Raw genomic sequence first — 16,908 nt, forward strand, 5'->3', positions numbered from 1 at the left:
AGGAACAGGGAGGCTGGACAGTTGATTGTTAGTTGTTTTTGTTTTTAATTTGTCTCCAATGAGCAACATTGTCAGCCCCTCCCGGCAGGGGAAGAGAGTCCCAGAGGGAACAGGTCCAGCACCCACTTTGGGAGTGGGAGGCCCAGACTCGGGAGGCCTTCAGGCTCAGCTCCCCACAGAGGATGTTAGGTTTGGAGGGCCCACACTCCACGTTAGACTTGGCCAACCTGGGCACAGGCCCTTAGGAGCGGCAGAAGACATAGAGAGCCCTGGGGAGGCCTGGGGCCCCTGTCGGGAACAGTTAGAAGTTTAGAGGCAGTCCTGGCCCTGGGAGCAGTTAGAGATTAGCGGAGGTTGACCCCCGTCCCAGCAGGTGGTTAGAGACTGCGGGCTCTTACAGCCGGGCTGCCCAGGCCTCGGCTCCTGGGTGCTGTTAGAGGTTTGCCAGGGTCAGGGGGTAGGACCTCAGTTTTGGGGGGTGGTTAAGAGACTGGGGAAACGTTCTGAGCTCCCCAGACAAGAGCTGCAAGTTAGAGGGGGCCAGGGCTGGCGGGGGCTCTGCGAGAGTTCTGCCCAGGAGCCACAGCTGTCACTGGGGCCGCTCTCCCTCTGCGGTCCTGGCCTCCTCCTTGGCGGGAGGTGGAGACTTCCTGGGGGAAGCTGAAGTGTTGGGGTTGGGGCTGGGGCTCCCCGATCCTGCCTGGGCGTCAATGCTGGCATGCTCCTTCCGGACGAGCTCCTCCAGCTCCTTCTGCAGGGGGCAAAGTTCACAGAGGTCAGAGGTCACCATGCATCATGGAGTCAGAGGATCTGAGGGGCAGGGGTCTAGGGGTGGGGCTCCAGGTGGGATGGGGTGGCCCAGATTCCTTACCTTCCATCCGAGGAGGTCGGCAAGAGCCAGGCAGCCCTGGTCACAGTCACCCAGCCAGGCTACGTCTCTGTGGGTGGGAGAGTCAGAGCTCCCGGGCTTGTCCCCGGCCCCTGCCTGCCCTTCCCACTCAGTGTGCCTTCTCGCCTTCCCTCCCACTTCGGCTGGAACCCACGCAAGCCCAGGACTCACCTGTAGGCCTTCTTGGAGTCGAAGTCCATGCCTCCTCCGAGGCCCATCATCATCCCCAGGAAAGGGTCAGTCTGTGGTGGTGGGGGGGCCAGGGACAGCTCAGAACACAGACCCTGGACCAGGTACCTGGCTCTGTTCCCTGCTCTGTGACTTCACTCAAGTGACCTGACCTCCCTGAACCTCAGTTTCCTTATCTGTAGAGTGGGGGGCCATCACCAAACTGCTCCTAGCAGGGTACTATCAGTGGGTGAATACTTAGAAAGTACTTAGGGGCACCAGTCGTCTCAGTCAGTAGAGCACATGACTCTTAATCTCAGGGTTGTGAGTTCAAGCCCCATGCTGGGCATGAAGCCTACTTAAAATAATAAAATAAATAAACAAAACAAAATGCTTGGAACAGTGCCTGGCCCATGGCATGTTTGGCCTGTTCGAGGAACCATCCCTCCCCTGGGATGAGGGAGCGAGGCCACCTCAGGAAAAGAGCCGAAAGCAGGAATGGGTGCCTCCCGATGCTGGGCTGCAAGCCCTGGTTCCGGCTTGCCCCAACTCTTCCCTCGCATGAGGCACAGCATTCCAATCCTGGCTTAAGTCGCTTCGAGTTGGGTTCTGTCCCTTGCTCAGAAGGGTCCCAAGTGACCCAGATGCCTGTAGAACCAGAGTCCAGGTGACCTGGAATCTGGATTCTAGAACTCCTGGTTCTGAGTTGGGGGTCCCAGTGAAAGGGAATGTGGGACCCCTGTGAGGAAGAAGAGGAGAGAAAATCAGAGGGGGGCTCAAATAAAAGCCAACTCACCTGCCCAGTCTTCTCCTTGTTGATGAGCAGGCGTGGGGTGGAGAGGGGTGCCCTGAGGGATGGCGAGCTCGGCGGTGAGGACCTGTGCTGGCTCCCCCGGTCCCCAGCCCCCGCCCCCGCCCTGTCCCAACCTACTTGCTGATGAGGGATGCGAAGGGCTGCACCTGTAGGGACGTGCCCATGATGAGGAGGAGATCCACCTTCAGGAAGTCCTGTGAGGGGGGCATGGCCAGTGAGGGCTCCAGGGGCTTGGTGGGGGCTGGGCTGCTCCCCCAACACCCCATCTGCAGCTAATTGGGGAGGCCATCTGCCCCCATGTGGGGGGGCCCAGGGCCACTTACTGACTGCATGCAGGAGAAGAATCTCGCTGGGAGGTTCTCACCGAAGAACACAATGTCTGAGGCAGGGGGACAGACAGATACAGAGAGAGAAAGAGAAGGTGAAATGGGAGGTAGAGGCAGGGTCAGAGAGAGAGAGAATGAGAGACAGGGCAGGAGCAGAGGCAGGCCTGAGGGCTGGGAGCAGTGGAGCGGTGGGGACAGATCTGGGGCACTGGTCAGGGGAGGGAGGGTGGCCTTCTTGGGAAGGGGCTCGTGGAGGGGTGGGGATCCCAGCCCAAATCTCTCTGGGTTGGGCCCCTGGCCCCGAGGCTCACCAGGCTTCACCACGTTGTGACATTTCTCACACTTGGGAGTCACCTCTGAGAAGATCTTCTCTGGGCATGGGGAAGGGGAAGGGAGAGAAGAAGGTAAGTGACTCTGGGCTGGGGCCTGGGGCCGCGGCCAGCCTTCGTTGTCCACGAACACGCCTCAGTCACCGGGGAGTTCCCTGGGGTGTTTGCCCTGCTTGCCCTTCTTGGAAAGCTGTCCTCCCTTTCCCCCCCCCCCGACCTCCCCAGGATTCCGGGGGTGGCTCCGAGCACAAGGCTGTGGCTAATGACTTAAAGAATAAACAAAAGAACAGGTGAATGAGTAAGCGTTTGCCCTTTGCAGGGGTAACTGGATCTCGGCAACCCCCGACCTGGGCAGGAAAGCTCTCCCAGTGGGTCTTGCGGGATGGCTCTATTTTATTGTGGGGGAGAGGCCTGGTGAGTCCCAGGCCTGGTGTCAGAGAAAGGGAAGACTCTGCAGAGGATCCTGGGATACATTCGCAAGCCCAGCTGCTTCCCATCCTTGGGTTCTGGGACAGACACCTACACACACACACACACACACACACACACTCCCTGGTCTTATGACAATCACTCTCCTTATTGCTTATTGATTAAGGAATCTTGAAAAGCATTCTGTCTCTTGCAACCAACCCACAGAATATGAGCTCATTTGTTCAACTCTTCATTCATTCCTTCAGCAGACACATACAGAGCCCCGTTGTGCCGTCTGTAATGTCCTTAAAAACCTGACGGCATTGACAGTGGTGGAGAGTGTGTGGCGGCTGCAGGCGCCGTCGCTGGGAGGGGCACACAATGGGGTGGTGTTCGTGGTCCGTTCCCCCCAGCTGTGCGCCCTTGAGCTATTCTGGAAGCCTCTCCCAGCGGCGGTCAGCTGGCATCTGAGCAGAAGGCCACCCCCCACCCCCCGGGGGCCCCACCGCAAACGCCACAGCTGTCCCTGTCTCACACGGACACCGGACACCGGACACCGGAGGCTTTGTGAGATCAGCACAAAGAATGTCAGGAATGGCCTGCCGGGGTGAAACGCGGGGCTTCCGAGCAGTACAGTACAGTGGACGTCAGACAAGCCTCTCACTGGCCTCTGAGAAAAAACTGGCTGACTTTTCTTTTCCCCCTTTTCTGGACTCTCTGCCCTTCCGTGAACCAGGACACTGACTCTAACAAGCCCTATTGTCTGCACCTCTAGGGATGGCCCCCAGCCTTCATCCCCGAACCAGGCCTGTGTCCAGCTTCACATTCCACGGACTCTGACTCACGGGCCTTTGGACCCCGTGGCTCTCCTGTCCAATCTGGTCATCCCAGCTGTGTGTGGCTTTTAACATTGAAATTACTAAAAATGGTGTAAAATTACAAATTCTGGTCCTTGGTACTGTTGGGCACATCTGTCAGTGCCCAAGAGCCATATGCGGTTGTGGCCACCATACTGGACAGTGCACATCTGGATTCGAAGGTAGCTGGGTTTGCCCTTGCAGGCCCCCTTGTGCAAGGTAAGGTCAGAGCCCCTCACAGGATTAAGAGCTGGGGCCTTATGACCTCACAGAACAGACTGTGGGATACTCTGGTGGCCTCTATGCCAACACGCGTCTCTGTGTGTGGCTGGACGGGGTGTGGGAACTGGTTCCATTATACCCTGGCTGGGAGGTGGTGTCGGAGCAGTGAATCTTGCCCGCTGCCTCAGGTCTCCAGGGCGCTGCTGTCAGCAGCTAAAAAGAGCCACAGAGTGGGACGGAACGGGTGCCCACCACCTGGAGGCCCCGGGGAGCAGACACGGGGCACCCACGAGGCCTGCCCTCGTGGATGACCGTGGATGACCTTGGGCGCCTCACCCTTCATCCAGCTGAGCGAGTACTCCCGCCGGCAGAGGGGGCTGATGCAGTGTGAGGTGTAGAAGGTGCCGTGGGCCTCCACCAGGTCCTCGGGCTCCAGCCCTGCCACTCGCTCCAGGGTGTCTATGTTCTGGGGGGAGACACAGAGGGAAAAGGCTCAGAAGTGAGGCAACCTCCCCCCCGGGAAAGAAGGCAGAGCAGGGCCCTGCGAAGAGAAGCAAAGGGGAGAGAGGGAGAAGGGAGGGAGGGAGAAGCAAGGGGGCCGGGTGTGCCTATAAACCCCTCTGCTCACTCTCAGGGGGGCCGACGAAGAGGAAAAGTCACAGATGGTTAAAGGTGGGGCCCAAAGTCATACGTCTGTGAGCCCAGGCCCACTGCCACTGTCAGCCCAGATGGAGTGTTTCTGCATAGTTGGGCCACTTTGTTTCCATTTCTCATAAAATTTGTTTTTGTTAGGACCACATGACGTTAGAGCCACCTGCCAGAAATTTTGATGGCACTGATGGGGAAGCCTATAATGTCTCTGTTGGAAATAAGAGCGCCCTCGGATGTGGCATCCTTGTGCAGTAACCAACCTGCACAACTGTCTGTGGCACCCCTGGCTGAGCCGTAACAGAAATAAGTGAATCGGGAGGGTTTATTTGGTTTCAATCACTGTTTTCGTAATCAGCAGTTGGGTGTCTTACTGTGGTCTGTTTTCACAGACGGCACATTCAGTGGCATTCTTTTAAGACATGGATAGATTCCTCATTAAACCAGCAGGACTATTTTTCCCTTCCACATTGACATATGTGTTCTCTCATTTTTCTTAAAGCACGCAGCCCCCTGGGAGCAGCTTTTGTTTGCCCGTAAGGAATGCTACAGAGACAGGTGCTGATGGAGCTGACGGAGCCCGCAGCACATGGCCAGATGCCACCCCGAGATGGCGGGTCATGTGCAGCCCACAGCTGACCTGGCACAGCCTCCCTGAGCTCCATGCACAACCAAAAGGGTTCTCTTTCAGGGGCAGACGGCCCCAAGCACTTGTCTCTGCTCCCTGCCAGCAATCAGCTTGTTCCCCAAACGTGCAGACAAGAGCCACTGTTCCCAGACTCTCTCTGGAGCTCTTCCTCTCCCCCCAACCCCACATTAGTTTTGCCTTTGTTACTTGACTCAGTCTATGGCCCTGCTCACATGTGAGGAAGCAGTGTGCATGCAAATAATTAAATAGTGTGTAAAAACAAACAAACAAAAAAAACCTACTGAGCTGCCTCTGTTGTTCTGAGGCCACTTCTGATTTAAAAAACCTCGAATGGGAAAAGAATGAGACTGTCCTACATGTCCTGATATGGAAATGGTCCCTTCAAGAGATTAAAAGGCACAGGAGAACAAAGGTGGTAGGAAAGCTATATATGAAGGTGTGTATTTGTTTGCCAGTGTATACACTATTTTGAAAGGTGATACACGAATGCCTGGGTGGCTCAGTGGGTTAAGCCTCTGCCTTCAGCTCAGGTCATGATCCTGGGGACCTGGGATCAAGCCCCACATCTGGCTCCCTGCTCAGCAGGTCTGCTTGTCCCTCTCCCTCTGCCCCTCCTTCCTGCTTGTGCTGTCTGTCAAATAAAGAAATAAAATCTTTAAAACAAAAATAAAGGTGATAGGAGAAGCCAGCAACAATAGGGGCTTCTAGGGAGGGAAGCTAGGGGCTGGGGAGTACGGCCCCAGGATGCTCTCTTGTAGAGGACAGGCGGTGATGAATGCAGGGTGGTACAGTGACATGTTGCCTGGGTGTGTGGCAGCAAGCAGGGCAAGGTGAGGGTGGGCACTGTCCAGCTCCGGCCCAGTGCTCACTGCCCCCCAACCCCTGCCCGGGGTGGGGGTAGGACGGCTGGCAGTTCTTCTCAATCTGCAGGAGGAGACTGGAGTCCGATTGTCAACAGAAATCCCTTGCTTTTTAAACCTTGGCTCCCTTTTTGTTTCAAAACACAGTGTCCCCCTGATGGACACAAAGGCAATAGCAGCTTTGAAAAAGCATGAAGTTGGGGGTGCCTGGCTGGCTCACTCCCTAGAGCGTGCGTTTCTGGATCTTGAGATTGGGAGTTCGAGTCCACTTTGGGTGGAGAGGTTACTTAAAATCAAGAAAAGAAAAGGAAAAAAAAAGAAAGAGAAAGAAGAAAGAGAGGAAGGAAGGCAGGCAGGCAGGAAGGGAAGGAGGGAGGGTAGGAAGCTGCTATGTGGGTGTGGATATGGAAGGGTCTTCCACACAGGGAGTTAAGTGGAAGAAAGTCAAGTACAAGCCCCACGTTTAGGCTAAATGCTATGAATATATTTAGAAGCCGCTTTGCTGTGGAGATCGCAGGGGCTTGAGCGAACAGGGCAACTGTTCACGTGTTTGGACGGAGACTTGCATCTGGGGATAAAAACAGCTCTTGTACACGGCCCCAGAAGTGCAACACCATCACAATCCGGAAAGAGGTGAAGACAGGGTGTTCCAGAAAACTGGGTCAGTGACTCAAAAAGTGACTGAGGTTGACGGAGAGGGTGACAAGTTTGGAGAAAACAAAACAAAATGGTGTCTTGAAACATGAGAGGGGAATGCTTCCCCCCCTCACTCCCGCCACGGTTGTCTGTTTTCTGTCATCAGCCATTTTGCTGATGCGTGTGCAGTTAAAGCTGCACAGTCACTGTTGCCAGGAGGGGACACTCGCTTCCCAGAAGAGCGACCCATCTGCTTCCACCGTCAGGGCAGTTTCCTCCTTGGTCTCTGTGCCCCCCTCCTCACCACTCCCAGTAGGTCCTGGACATGCAGCCAGGGAGACCCCTGGGTCAGGTCATATTCCACCCTGCTCAGAGCCCTCCTGTGGCTCCCTCTCACTTAGTCCTTCCTGCGGCCCCAAGACCCCACATAGTTAGTCCCTGTCCCCCACCCCCCTATTCTATCCTGCTGTCCTCTCTGTTCACTTGAGCCAAATACAGTCTCACCTCAGGACCTCTGCCCTGGCTGTTCCTTTTGCCTGGAACACACTCTCCCCCCAGATGATACCGTGGCTCCCTCTGTCCCCTCCTGGAGGTCTTTGTCTAAACGCACACTTCTCAGTGAGACCTTCCCTGATACCTGTTGACAACAGCACCCCCCGTGCTAATTAGAATTAGCACTTCTTTTTTTTTTTTTTTTAAGATTTTATTTATTTATCAGAGAGAGAAGGGGAGAGAGCGAGCACAGGCAGACAGAATGGCAGGCGGAGGCAGAGGGGGAAGCAGGCTCCCCGCCAAGCAAGGAGCACGATGTGGGACTCGATCCCAGGACGCTGGGACCATGACCCGAGCCGAAGGCAGCTGCCTAACCAACTGAGCCACCCAGGCGTCCCTAGAATTAGCACTTCTAATTCCCTCTCCTGCTTAATCATGACCCCCTAGTTCTGCTTCCTACCCATCATGTCCACTGTCTCTCTCTCCCCACAGCAGACTGTCAGCTCTAGGAGGGCAGGGATGTCGCCGCCAGCAGGGCCTGGCACGGGGCCTACACTGGGTAAACACTTGTGACAGAAGATGACAGTAACAGGGCTGCGGTGTGAATTTCATGGAATCAAGCACAGGGGGGCCCTTGGCTTGGAGAAAGCTGTGTTTATCATGTCTGAGCCACATCCTGTGGATAAAATGGCCTCTGGGAAGAAAGGTTAGGTTTATCCTGAGCAGGAGCTCCTCCTGGAAAGAAGAGGCTGTCCTTTCTCAGGCCACCACCGCCAGTCCTAGGCAGTGGACTCCTGCCCCCATTTGAGAAATCAGGACTTAGGAAGAAATTCATCCTCCCCCTGGTGGCGGCTTCCCAGGCTGGCAGGCTCCAAATTGCCAGGTGCAGGAAGAAAATGTTAGAATGCCCAGTTATAGTCAAGTATTCTCTTTTTTAATTTTGGGTTCTAAGGTATCATTTAAAAAAAAAACATTTATTTCTTTTAAAGAGAGAGAGAGAGAGCGTGCGAGTGCAAGAACACAGGGAGGAGAAAGGCGAAGGCAGAGGGAGAGAAAGAATTTTAAGCAGACTTCCCTCTGAGCACAGAGCTCGATCTCACCACCCTGAGACGATGACCTGAGTAGAAACCAAGAGTTGGGCACTCAACAGACTGGGCCCCCCGAGGAGCGCCCTGAGGGATCATTTACAGCACGATGTCGCTGTTACTGACGCCTTGTAATTTCAATTTCATGTATTTACCTGCATTCATAAAACACACATTCCTAAAACAAAGGTAGGGGCACCGACTGCTTTTACAGTGAGGGGTGTGAGACGCTGAAAATGTCTTGTCGACTAGTCCAGAAACCCACGATGTGAGCCGTCCTTGCCAGAGAGCCCCAGGGCAAGGCCCTCGGCTCAGCTCCTGACATGTACCAGCCATGGCCCATGGCACACGCAAGCCCTTTGCCTAATATCAAAAAGATGCCCCTTCCTCGAGACTCTCCGTCGGCCCGCCAGGAAATGGGCGTGGTGTACTGATTTTGCCAGAGCCGGTTACCCCGTGGCCATCTGCTAAAAATCCTAACCAACGCGGAAATCTACTGTGCGAAGTGTAGCCCCTCAGACGTGCGGCCCTGAAAGGCCAAACTGTTCTGGCCACTGCTTTACAGAAGGGGAAACTGAGGCTGAGGGGAGGTGCAGGGGCTCCCTGCAGGTCACACAGCAAGAACTCAGCGGCCCGGGCTCTCGGGCCCCGAGGTGCCAGGATGCACACGGCCAGCCCTCCCCCAACCCCCGGGGAGCCTGAGGCCACCTACCTGTGTGTAGCAGCGCAGCAGCAGCCCCTTCTCCTTCAGCAGGCGGATGAAGTAATGGCAGACGGTTGGCTGGAGGGGGAGGCAAGCGGAACAGTGCCCATCGTGATAGAGCCCATTTGCTGCACATTGCCTCATGCCAGGAAGTGTTCCAGACACTCTGGCTTTTTTACATCATGGACTCATCACACTGGCCTCGGGAGCATCACTGGCCCCATTTCACAGATGGGAAAATTGAGGCTCAAGGTCACAAGAGTAGGAAATGAGGGACCAGAACATGGACCCACGTGGCCCGGAGCCCATGTCCTTCATGATCATGGGACATTTGTCTGAAGAGCCCCAGAAGAAGCCTTTCCTATGCCTGCTGCCCCCCCAAGCTTTCCTGAGTGCCCAGCAAGAAAGCTCACCTTGAACTGCCCAGGATAGAGTTCCTTGGCGAGAGCAAAGAAGGGCTCTGGGTGTTTCTGTGGGAGAGAGAACCAGAGGGCAGGTGGGCACCCAGATGCCCCTGGTGAACTGAGAGTTGGAGTCAGGCAATCCCATTCCCTCCCCATTACAGACCTTCCTGCCTGGGGAGCACATACCTTAAAGTAGCCAATCTCAAAGATGGCCTCCGGGTAAGGAAGATGGTACTTCTCCAGGTTGGCGTAGAGGCCAGTGGATGGGGAGCGGAAGTCAGGGATGCCGGCAGCTGTGGGCCGGGGGGTGGGGTGTGGAGCAATGGGTCAGGGACCTCCATCTATACCCCATCAATCCCTCCCCATCAAAGGCCCAGACACGGCTCCCTCCAGTCCCTGGAAGGGGGTCCCCAAATGTGGGAGTAGCTATGAGGAGGGAGGCACTTACATGTGGAGATCCCAGCTCCTACCAAACAGATGACCCTGCGACCTGGAGGAAAGGAGTTTCTGCATCACGTGACAGTATGCTCGGCCCCAAAATAACAGCACCCATCATAGCCCCCAGTGTCGTTTCCTCAGTGCCAGCATTTCAGATGCATGAATGGTCTTCCCAATCATCTCAGGGGGAAGGGGAGGTTAACACCCCCACTTTACAGATGAGAAAACCAAGGCTCAGACAGGGGAAGGATCATGCAGTCAGCTGGTGGCAGAGCCAGCATGGGGACAAGGAAATGACGGTTTCAAATTATACCAACTTGGACAGATTTGAGAAAAGGCCACTTGGAAAGAAGTTTCCCCTCCTAGATCTATACAAAAACACATGAGCTCTTAGTGAGAAGGCTGGGCAGTGGTGGTGGGGGTCCCCCCCGGAAGAGCTACAGGTCACTGGGAAAAATCTCTGGCCTAACCTCACCTTTTGGACACAATCTTGAATGACCATCTATTTCTAGCGTGTTCCTTCAGCATATTCCTTTCCTCTATAATCAAACACACACCAGCCACTGGAAGTCTGATCATTTTCTGGTGAAGACCAAAGATTTGCCCCTCTTGGCTCTCACCCAGTGAAAGCCGGTGGATAAGAGGGCTTGGATCCTAGCTCTCCTGCTCACCAGCTGGGGCTGGCGGACGGGGGCGTGTGTGGGGGTCTTAGTTCAGCTCCCCTCTCTGGGTTCCAGCTTCCTGCTCTGTTAAATGGGCATAATTACAATACTGGCTTCATGGGGCTGTCGAGAGAATGAATTCATTTGTGTAAAGCTTAGATCAGCGCCCAGCACTGAGCAAACACTACGTATGTGTCTGCTATTATTCTCTGAAGCAATTGTACCTCTTGAGACCCAGGGTTTGTACGCGTATGAGCACTTTGTTCCTCTGCTTTTCTCCTGGTTTTCAGAAAAAAAGTATGGGAAGGTGTGGTAGGAGTAGAATCACTTTGCAAACATTCAGGGCTGTGCGGAAATAGCTCTGTTGTCTTATCAGCATCTGCTGGGCAGCCTGGCCATGTGGGACCCAGGCATCTGCCCATCAGCTGATGGCCAGCCCCAAGTGTGAAGCCACTGAACTGGGGACCTCTGGGGCGTCCCATGCAAAGGAGGACAGCAAGGGGGATGAAGCCCTTGGCTTTGTCTCGGGGTTGCCACTGGGCTAGGCCCAGCTGGAGCTAGCTGGGGCCACACAGGAGGCAGCGTGTGCTCTGGATTCGGGGGAGCCTGGGGTGGAGTCCTGACTGCCTCCTGCCAGCTGTGTGACCCTGCACGGAGTCCCAACCTCTGTGCCTCCACTTCCTCCTCTGTCCACACCACTCCTGTGACAACCTCATAGGTACAGTGTGAAGATTGAAGGAGAGGACGTCTAGCCTAGCCCAGCACCTGGCAAATGGTGAGGGCTCAGTTAGCTGTCGTTCTTCACTGTGCCCCTCACAGGCAGCCTCGTGAGCCAACTGTCCTAAAACCCAAGTGTGGGAGGACGGAAAGAACCAGAGCTTTGCCGCCATTGCCTGTGCTCTCTTTGGGGAGGAGATGTCTGCAGACAGCTGCCCGGCCTGGCCTGGGAGAGTGGGAGGCTCAGGGCAGCAAGCCTGGACGCCTGAGCAGGGAGCCGGCAGCAGCTGGAGGACAGGGAAATGGGAGAAGACGTCCTCAACAAAAGACTGTTCAGGACCCTCAAAGGGTCGATTGTTCTACTTGAGGACTGCCGAGAGCCCGGTTTCTCAGACTCTGGTGACCTCAACTTTCAGCAAGAAATAGAAATGACATGGTGACCTAGTAGAGAGGCACCTACACAGCACCCCGAAACACACTTCCGGTAATAGTGGTCCCAGGGCACGCGGCTCTTGCTCTCCTCCCGGCCCTCTTCCGGGCATTTCCCTCTCTGTTCCTGGGTTGCACCCCCTAGGCATGTTCTGGGGTAATTATTATTGGTAGCGTCTTCAGTTTGTCAAACAAGCCTGGCCAATCAGCAATGGAGGTGTGACCCACGTCTGGCCAATCAGGGACAGACAAGGTGATTGGTTTGCGGTAGACGTGTGACCCAACCTGGCCCAATTGGGGCACGCGCGATCTCTGCCCTTTCGCTTGAACCCCTGGAAGGAGATACTAGGCTAGTGGAACTGACATGCGGTACCGCCAGGAGCCTCCTTCACCTCCACGCAGAAAACCGGCGCCAGAGGGGGTTAAGATCTTTGACAACATGGAAGCTTCTGAATCCAGCCATGCTTAATGCTGGATTTTAGTTACAGGGTCAATGCTCTCTTTTTGGCCTAAGCCGGTGGGAGTTGGGTTTCTTGTTACTTGGAAGCAAAAGGTGTAACGGTTTAAGTGGTGGCAGCTGAGAAGTCACATGGGGCCAGGAGCAGGGCAAGTGGTGAAAGGCAGGGTGGGGACTTACAGCGCTCGCTCTGCATGTAGCGGGTCACCCCTTCCAGGGTCAGGTCGTCCAGCAAACGCTCCTTCTGGGTGCCCAGGCCCAGTGTCTGGGAGAAGAAGTTCCGCAGGAAGTCCACTGGCCAAAAAGCAAAGAGAGAACAGGAGGGTGGGTGTTCAGCCCAGGAGCCCCGGGGCCCTGAGTGCCCCAGTCCGCCCTGGGACCCCCCCACCCTCCCACAGCCAGGGTCCTCTAGGTGCTGGCATTGCACCCAACAGACATACTTAGAATGTCACCCTCAGTGGAGGTGAGGGGTAGCAAATACATCCCTGCCCTAAATTGCTCCCCCAGAACCCCACTCCCAGGGAAGATACTCACTCTCTGCTTCGCCGCCAGCGGCTCCTTCCTCAGAGTCTGAATCTGAGTCCTGGAAGGGGTTGGGGTGGGGTGGCCAGGCCCCAGAAGTGGGGTTAGCGAGGGAAGAGAGGGGAGGATGGCACCCGGGTTTGGGGAGAAAGGCTCTGGCTGGAAGTGGGCCCAAGGAAGAGAGGGGTGGTCGGGGGACAGTGTGCAGGCTCTGGGATGGGCTGCATGGGTTGGACACCTGGTCCCACTGCTCCTGAGGAGCTCATGTTCTTTGCTGTTTTGAGTTTGATGGCCCTCATCTTGGAAATGGAGCTCAGAGGATATGGCACTGCCTCAGAGGGCTCTCTGACATGAAGCATTAGCCTATGGGAGGCGCTCCAAGGGGCACCCAGTGGGTAAGTGTCAGAAGTGCCTGGTGTCCTGTGTCCTTGCCTTGCATCCCCACCTGTCCCCTGTAGTGTGGGCCTGCTGCCCTCCTCATCAAAGTCACTTCTATGAATAACCCCAGTGGAAATGCCCCAGTCCTCACCCTGGGGCCCTTAGCCCTCCTTCCTGAAGCCCTGGGCTCCACCTTTCCAACCCCTCCGTGTCATTATCTACTCCTCCCCTCGGCCAGGCTCCCAGATTGCAGATCTGAGACTCCATGCTGCGCTTCCCCTCCTACTTCCTCTCTCCACTTTTCCTGGGCTAGCTGCCTCATCTGTGCCAATGGTCTTGGGTTAGGCGTTGATAATGCCACCTCCTAGCTCCAGATCTGGGGCCCCTGCAGCCTCCTGGATACCTCTGCTGAAGTGACCCCTGGCCTCCCTCTCCCACCACATCTCAATTTTGGACATAGCATCTCTCCTAAACCTGTCCTTCCTCCTAGGTCTTACCTCAGTGTGGCTTCTGTCCCCCAGTCTTTGTCTCCCTCACCCGCCCTCCTGCCCTAATGTGTCTCCTCCCCAGAGCTCTACCTGGTCCAACCAGTCCTCCCTCTGGGGGCCCTGTCCTGGCCTCCTCCCTAAGCTCCCAGCCTCAGCCTCCACCCCAATGGATGTTACCACCCTCCAGGTGACTATCTGGCTCTGTCAGCCCACCCTGCCCTCTGCTCCAAGCGCCCTTCTCACTGGCTTCTCCAGTCTATAACCATCAGATCACCACCGGGTAGGGAGTCCACCATGATGTCAGCTCCAAGATGGCGGGGAGTTTTCGTGTTTACCAGTGGACGCCCCATGCCGGGAACAGGGCCTGGCCCTGGCAGGAGCTCCAGAACCATCCACCACTGAATGATGGATACTCACTGTGCACTACACCAGGGCTGGGCCCTGCAGTAGACCTCACAAAAGCACAATTCTGACCAATGCAGTCTCCTGCTTAAGACTCCTCCCCCACATTGTTCTCTGCTCTGGTTTCAAGCCTTTTGGAATAGGAACCACTCTTCCAAACATATTTAAAAATTTTAAATTGCTCTTCCATAGGTTTTGTAAAAACTTTGATCATGAGACCATGCGTGACTTGAGACACTTGCCTCTAGTTCCCTCACCCACCCCTGTCACGATAACCACCATTCACAGTACAGTGGTAATGACTCTAGATTTTTTCTCTGCATATAAAACTCATTCATTTTCCAGAAATGGGTCCGTGCCACAGTACAACACTGCACCTTGCCTCTTCCACAGAACAATATACTATAGATCTACCTCCTCCTTTAAAAAAGCTACATAGTGTTATATTGTAAGGCTGTAGTGTTACATTGTAAGGATGAGCCATAGTTCATTTAACCCGCTTACTGACAGCCACTTGGGCTGTTTCCAGTGTTGCCCTATCACAGACAATGCTGCAGTTTACACCCTCAAATCTCTCTTTCTGGGACTGAGGATCCCTTTTTAACATTAAACCTTTCTCTGTGACAGTGGCTGAGCCATCGGAGCCAGGCGAGGAAGAAATCCCAGCCCAAAAGGGAGCTTTCAGACCCTCAGGGTGGCCCTGCTGTGCACCTGTCAGGGGCCTTCCTCTCAGCTTCCACGCTGCCCTACATCTGAATGGCGATCTCGCGTCTCGGGGGGGTTGGCATCCTTTCAGACTGCAGACAGTGAGGCTCTGTGGAAGGACTTGAGGGCCCTGCCCAGCATGTGGGAGCAACTTGGCTGTAGCAGGACCTAGAGATGCTGGTGGGGCCTTCAGGTCTCTGTGAGGCGGCCTGGCTACCTCTTCCTGAAGTTTCTGGAAGGCAACCTGCAGAGTGCCCTGGGTTGCAAAGCAGTCCCTGCTCTTCTAGCAGGGGCACGGGAGGTGAGGAAGATAGAGGACAAGTTACCTAAAAGCTCTGCCTCAGATTCCTCATCTGTAAAATGGCCCCAGTAGACCTTGCCCCCTGCAAGGGATTCTGGGAAGATGAAATGAAATGTACACAGAGACCCGAGCAGAGGAGCTGGCTGGAATAAGTACTCAATAAATGCTAACCTCAGCTACAATTAGCTAACCACCTCCAGCCACCAGGCTACTGACCACACCACACCCTTTGTGCTCTCCAGTCTTCACACAACCTGTACACTCTGCGTGGAACGCCATTTGTCACACTGCATAAGACAATTCTAAGTCATTCTTCACTTACTGTGAGGTGTCTGCACCACAGTCTGACTCCTAGGCTAGCCTGTGGATTCACTCAGGGAACAGATTGGCCAGAGCCTCTGTGACCCCACAAAGTTTACTCTGCCTTGAGCTACTTTCGTAATCACCCTGGAGGGTCATTTCCAGTCACTTGTCTGTGAGATCTGTGCATTCAGGGACCAAATCGGATGCCCCTCTCTTCCATGCCCAGCATCAATGAGGTTCCGAAAGGATACGGGGAGGGAGCAAGGAAAGAGAAGAGTTTGGGAGGGCAGGCCTGAAGTTGAGGCTGCACACCCTTCCCCGACAGTCCCCAGAATCCACCATTCCCCAGGAGACTGAACCAGGAGTTGGGGCAAGGGACTGGGGCAGTGAGCTTAGGGCCCTGGGGTGACTGTCTCCCCTCTGCCACCTCCCCCCCACCCCGTGTGAGGTGTGGGAACAAGTCCATCTCTCTCCTTCCCTCCACCCTTCCCCAAATCTCACCTGAGCCTCCTGCACCTTCCCTGCCTGGGTCTCCAGAGGGTCAGAGGCTGGGGGAGGAGGGGGAGCAGATGTGGTTACAGTGGGGGGCATGGTTAAGTGGGAATGAAGGTATTCAAAGCAGAGGGGCAGGGAGCAAGAAGGCCCATCAAGCTAATTACACTGGGTTGGGAGGGAGGGAAGGGATGGGGAAAGCAGACCACGTTAGAGTAAACAGTGCTGTCAGAAGTGGTCAATGAGGGACAAGGAGGCTGGGACTGGAAGGTTTAGGAGAGGCAGGAGAAAGCAAAGCATACCGGACATGGAGGAAGACTTAGAAGTGAGGAAGGAAATAGTGTGTGTGTGTGTGTGTGTGTGTGTGTGTGTGTGTGTGTGTGTGCAGGGAGGGTTAGGTTTACTAACAGAGGGAAAGTTTAAAAAGGAATAGAGGATATAAGAAAATACTCCAAGTAGAGTCAAGTTTAGGAGAGGAGGCGCAGTGGGGATGGCATGTTCAGGAGGGGCACGGGAACTAGAGGGAAGAGATAGGAGGGGGGCACCAGGGGTTCCCTAGCATCATACAGTTCCCCCTAACAACCAGGTACCCTTAGCAACCGGGTCCGCGGCAACCTAAGTCCTTAGCAACGAGGGTCCTCAGCAACCAAGGTGCGAGAAACACGCGATCATTAGGAACTTGGGGGACATGGCAAACGGACACTTAAAAGCTCGCGACCCAGAAACCCACCAACCAAGCAAGATGGATCACTTAGCAACGACACCCTCCTCCCAACCTTGCCCCGAATCCCACTCCCCTCCATGCAGCCCCAGTCTCCAGCCCCACCATGCCCGTCCTCGGGCCCCGGGGCCTGCAGCCCTCAGCCAGGCCCCGGCGCGGCCCGGCCCGACCCTCCCACCGGGGCCCCCGACTCACGATCCGGCTCGGCCATGGGCGCGGGGCGGGGGCCCTCGGGGCTGTCACCGACTGCTCTGTCCCGTGACGGCACCGGAAACAGGAGGGGCAGAGATAGGGCAAAGAACTACAACTCCCAGAAATCATCAAGGAGGCGTACAGGCTCTCGATAGCGACTGGCGCAGGCCGCTCTTAGGTTAGGAAAACACGCGAGGGCCGGACTACG

The 16,908-nt window shown here is 55.4% G+C and overlaps 1 protein-coding gene across 3 annotated transcripts; it reads right to left on the reverse strand.

The window, feature by feature from the left end:
- Nucleotides 1-21: 21 nt before the first annotated feature.
- Nucleotides 22-16,843, reverse strand: SIRT2 (sirtuin 2). Of its 3 annotated transcripts, XM_044256571.1 has the most exons (16): nucleotides 16,704-16,787; nucleotides 15,797-15,843; nucleotides 12,731-12,779; nucleotides 12,377-12,490; nucleotides 9,942-9,983; nucleotides 9,680-9,786; nucleotides 9,503-9,559; nucleotides 9,099-9,167; nucleotides 4,353-4,482; nucleotides 2,509-2,568; nucleotides 2,195-2,250; nucleotides 1,989-2,065; nucleotides 1,854-1,905; nucleotides 1,061-1,131; nucleotides 872-938; nucleotides 22-751 (listed from the first exon to the last, which is right to left on the reverse strand). In XM_044256571.1, the coding sequence occupies exons 1-16, from the start codon at nucleotides 16,717-16,719 to the stop codon at nucleotides 590-592; spliced, it is 1,176 nt and encodes a 391-aa protein (XP_044112506.1). In that variant the 5' UTR covers nucleotides 16,720-16,787; the 3' UTR covers nucleotides 22-589. The 3 variants fall into 3 exon arrangements, with proteins under 3 accessions (XP_044112506.1, XP_044112505.1, XP_044112507.1); XM_044256570.1 differs by lacking the exon at nucleotides 15,797-15,843 and having other exon boundaries at nucleotides 16,704-16,843; XM_044256572.1 differs by lacking the exons at nucleotides 22-751; nucleotides 872-938; nucleotides 1,061-1,131; nucleotides 1,854-1,905; nucleotides 15,797-15,843 and having other exon boundaries at nucleotides 1,985-2,065; nucleotides 16,704-16,843.
- Between the last annotated feature and the right edge of the window lie 65 nt (nucleotides 16,844-16,908).

Source organism: Neovison vison, chromosome 7 (assembly GCF_020171115.1).
Source record: "Neovison vison isolate M4711 chromosome 7, ASM_NN_V1, whole genome shotgun sequence".
Taxonomy (NCBI): Eukaryota; Metazoa; Chordata; class Mammalia; order Carnivora; family Mustelidae; genus Neogale; species Neogale vison.

What these genes read in the sequence shown, in the direction of transcription:
- SIRT2 (XM_044256570.1), bottom strand. Translation starts at nt 16,829, where the DNA reads ATGATTTCTGGGAGTTGTAGTTCTTTGCCCTATCTCTGCCCCTCCTGT. An exon ending in CTACATGCAGAGCGAGCGCT is followed by an intron (nt 9,984 to 12,376) that starts GTAAGTCCCCAC and finishes CCTTTCCTCCAG; the next exon opens with GTCGCAGGGTCATCTGTTTG. An exon ending in TCACAACGTGGTGAAGCCTG is followed by an intron (nt 2,251 to 2,508) that starts GTGAGCCTCGGG and finishes CCCCTGCCTCAG; the next exon opens with ACATTGTGTTCTTCGGTGAG.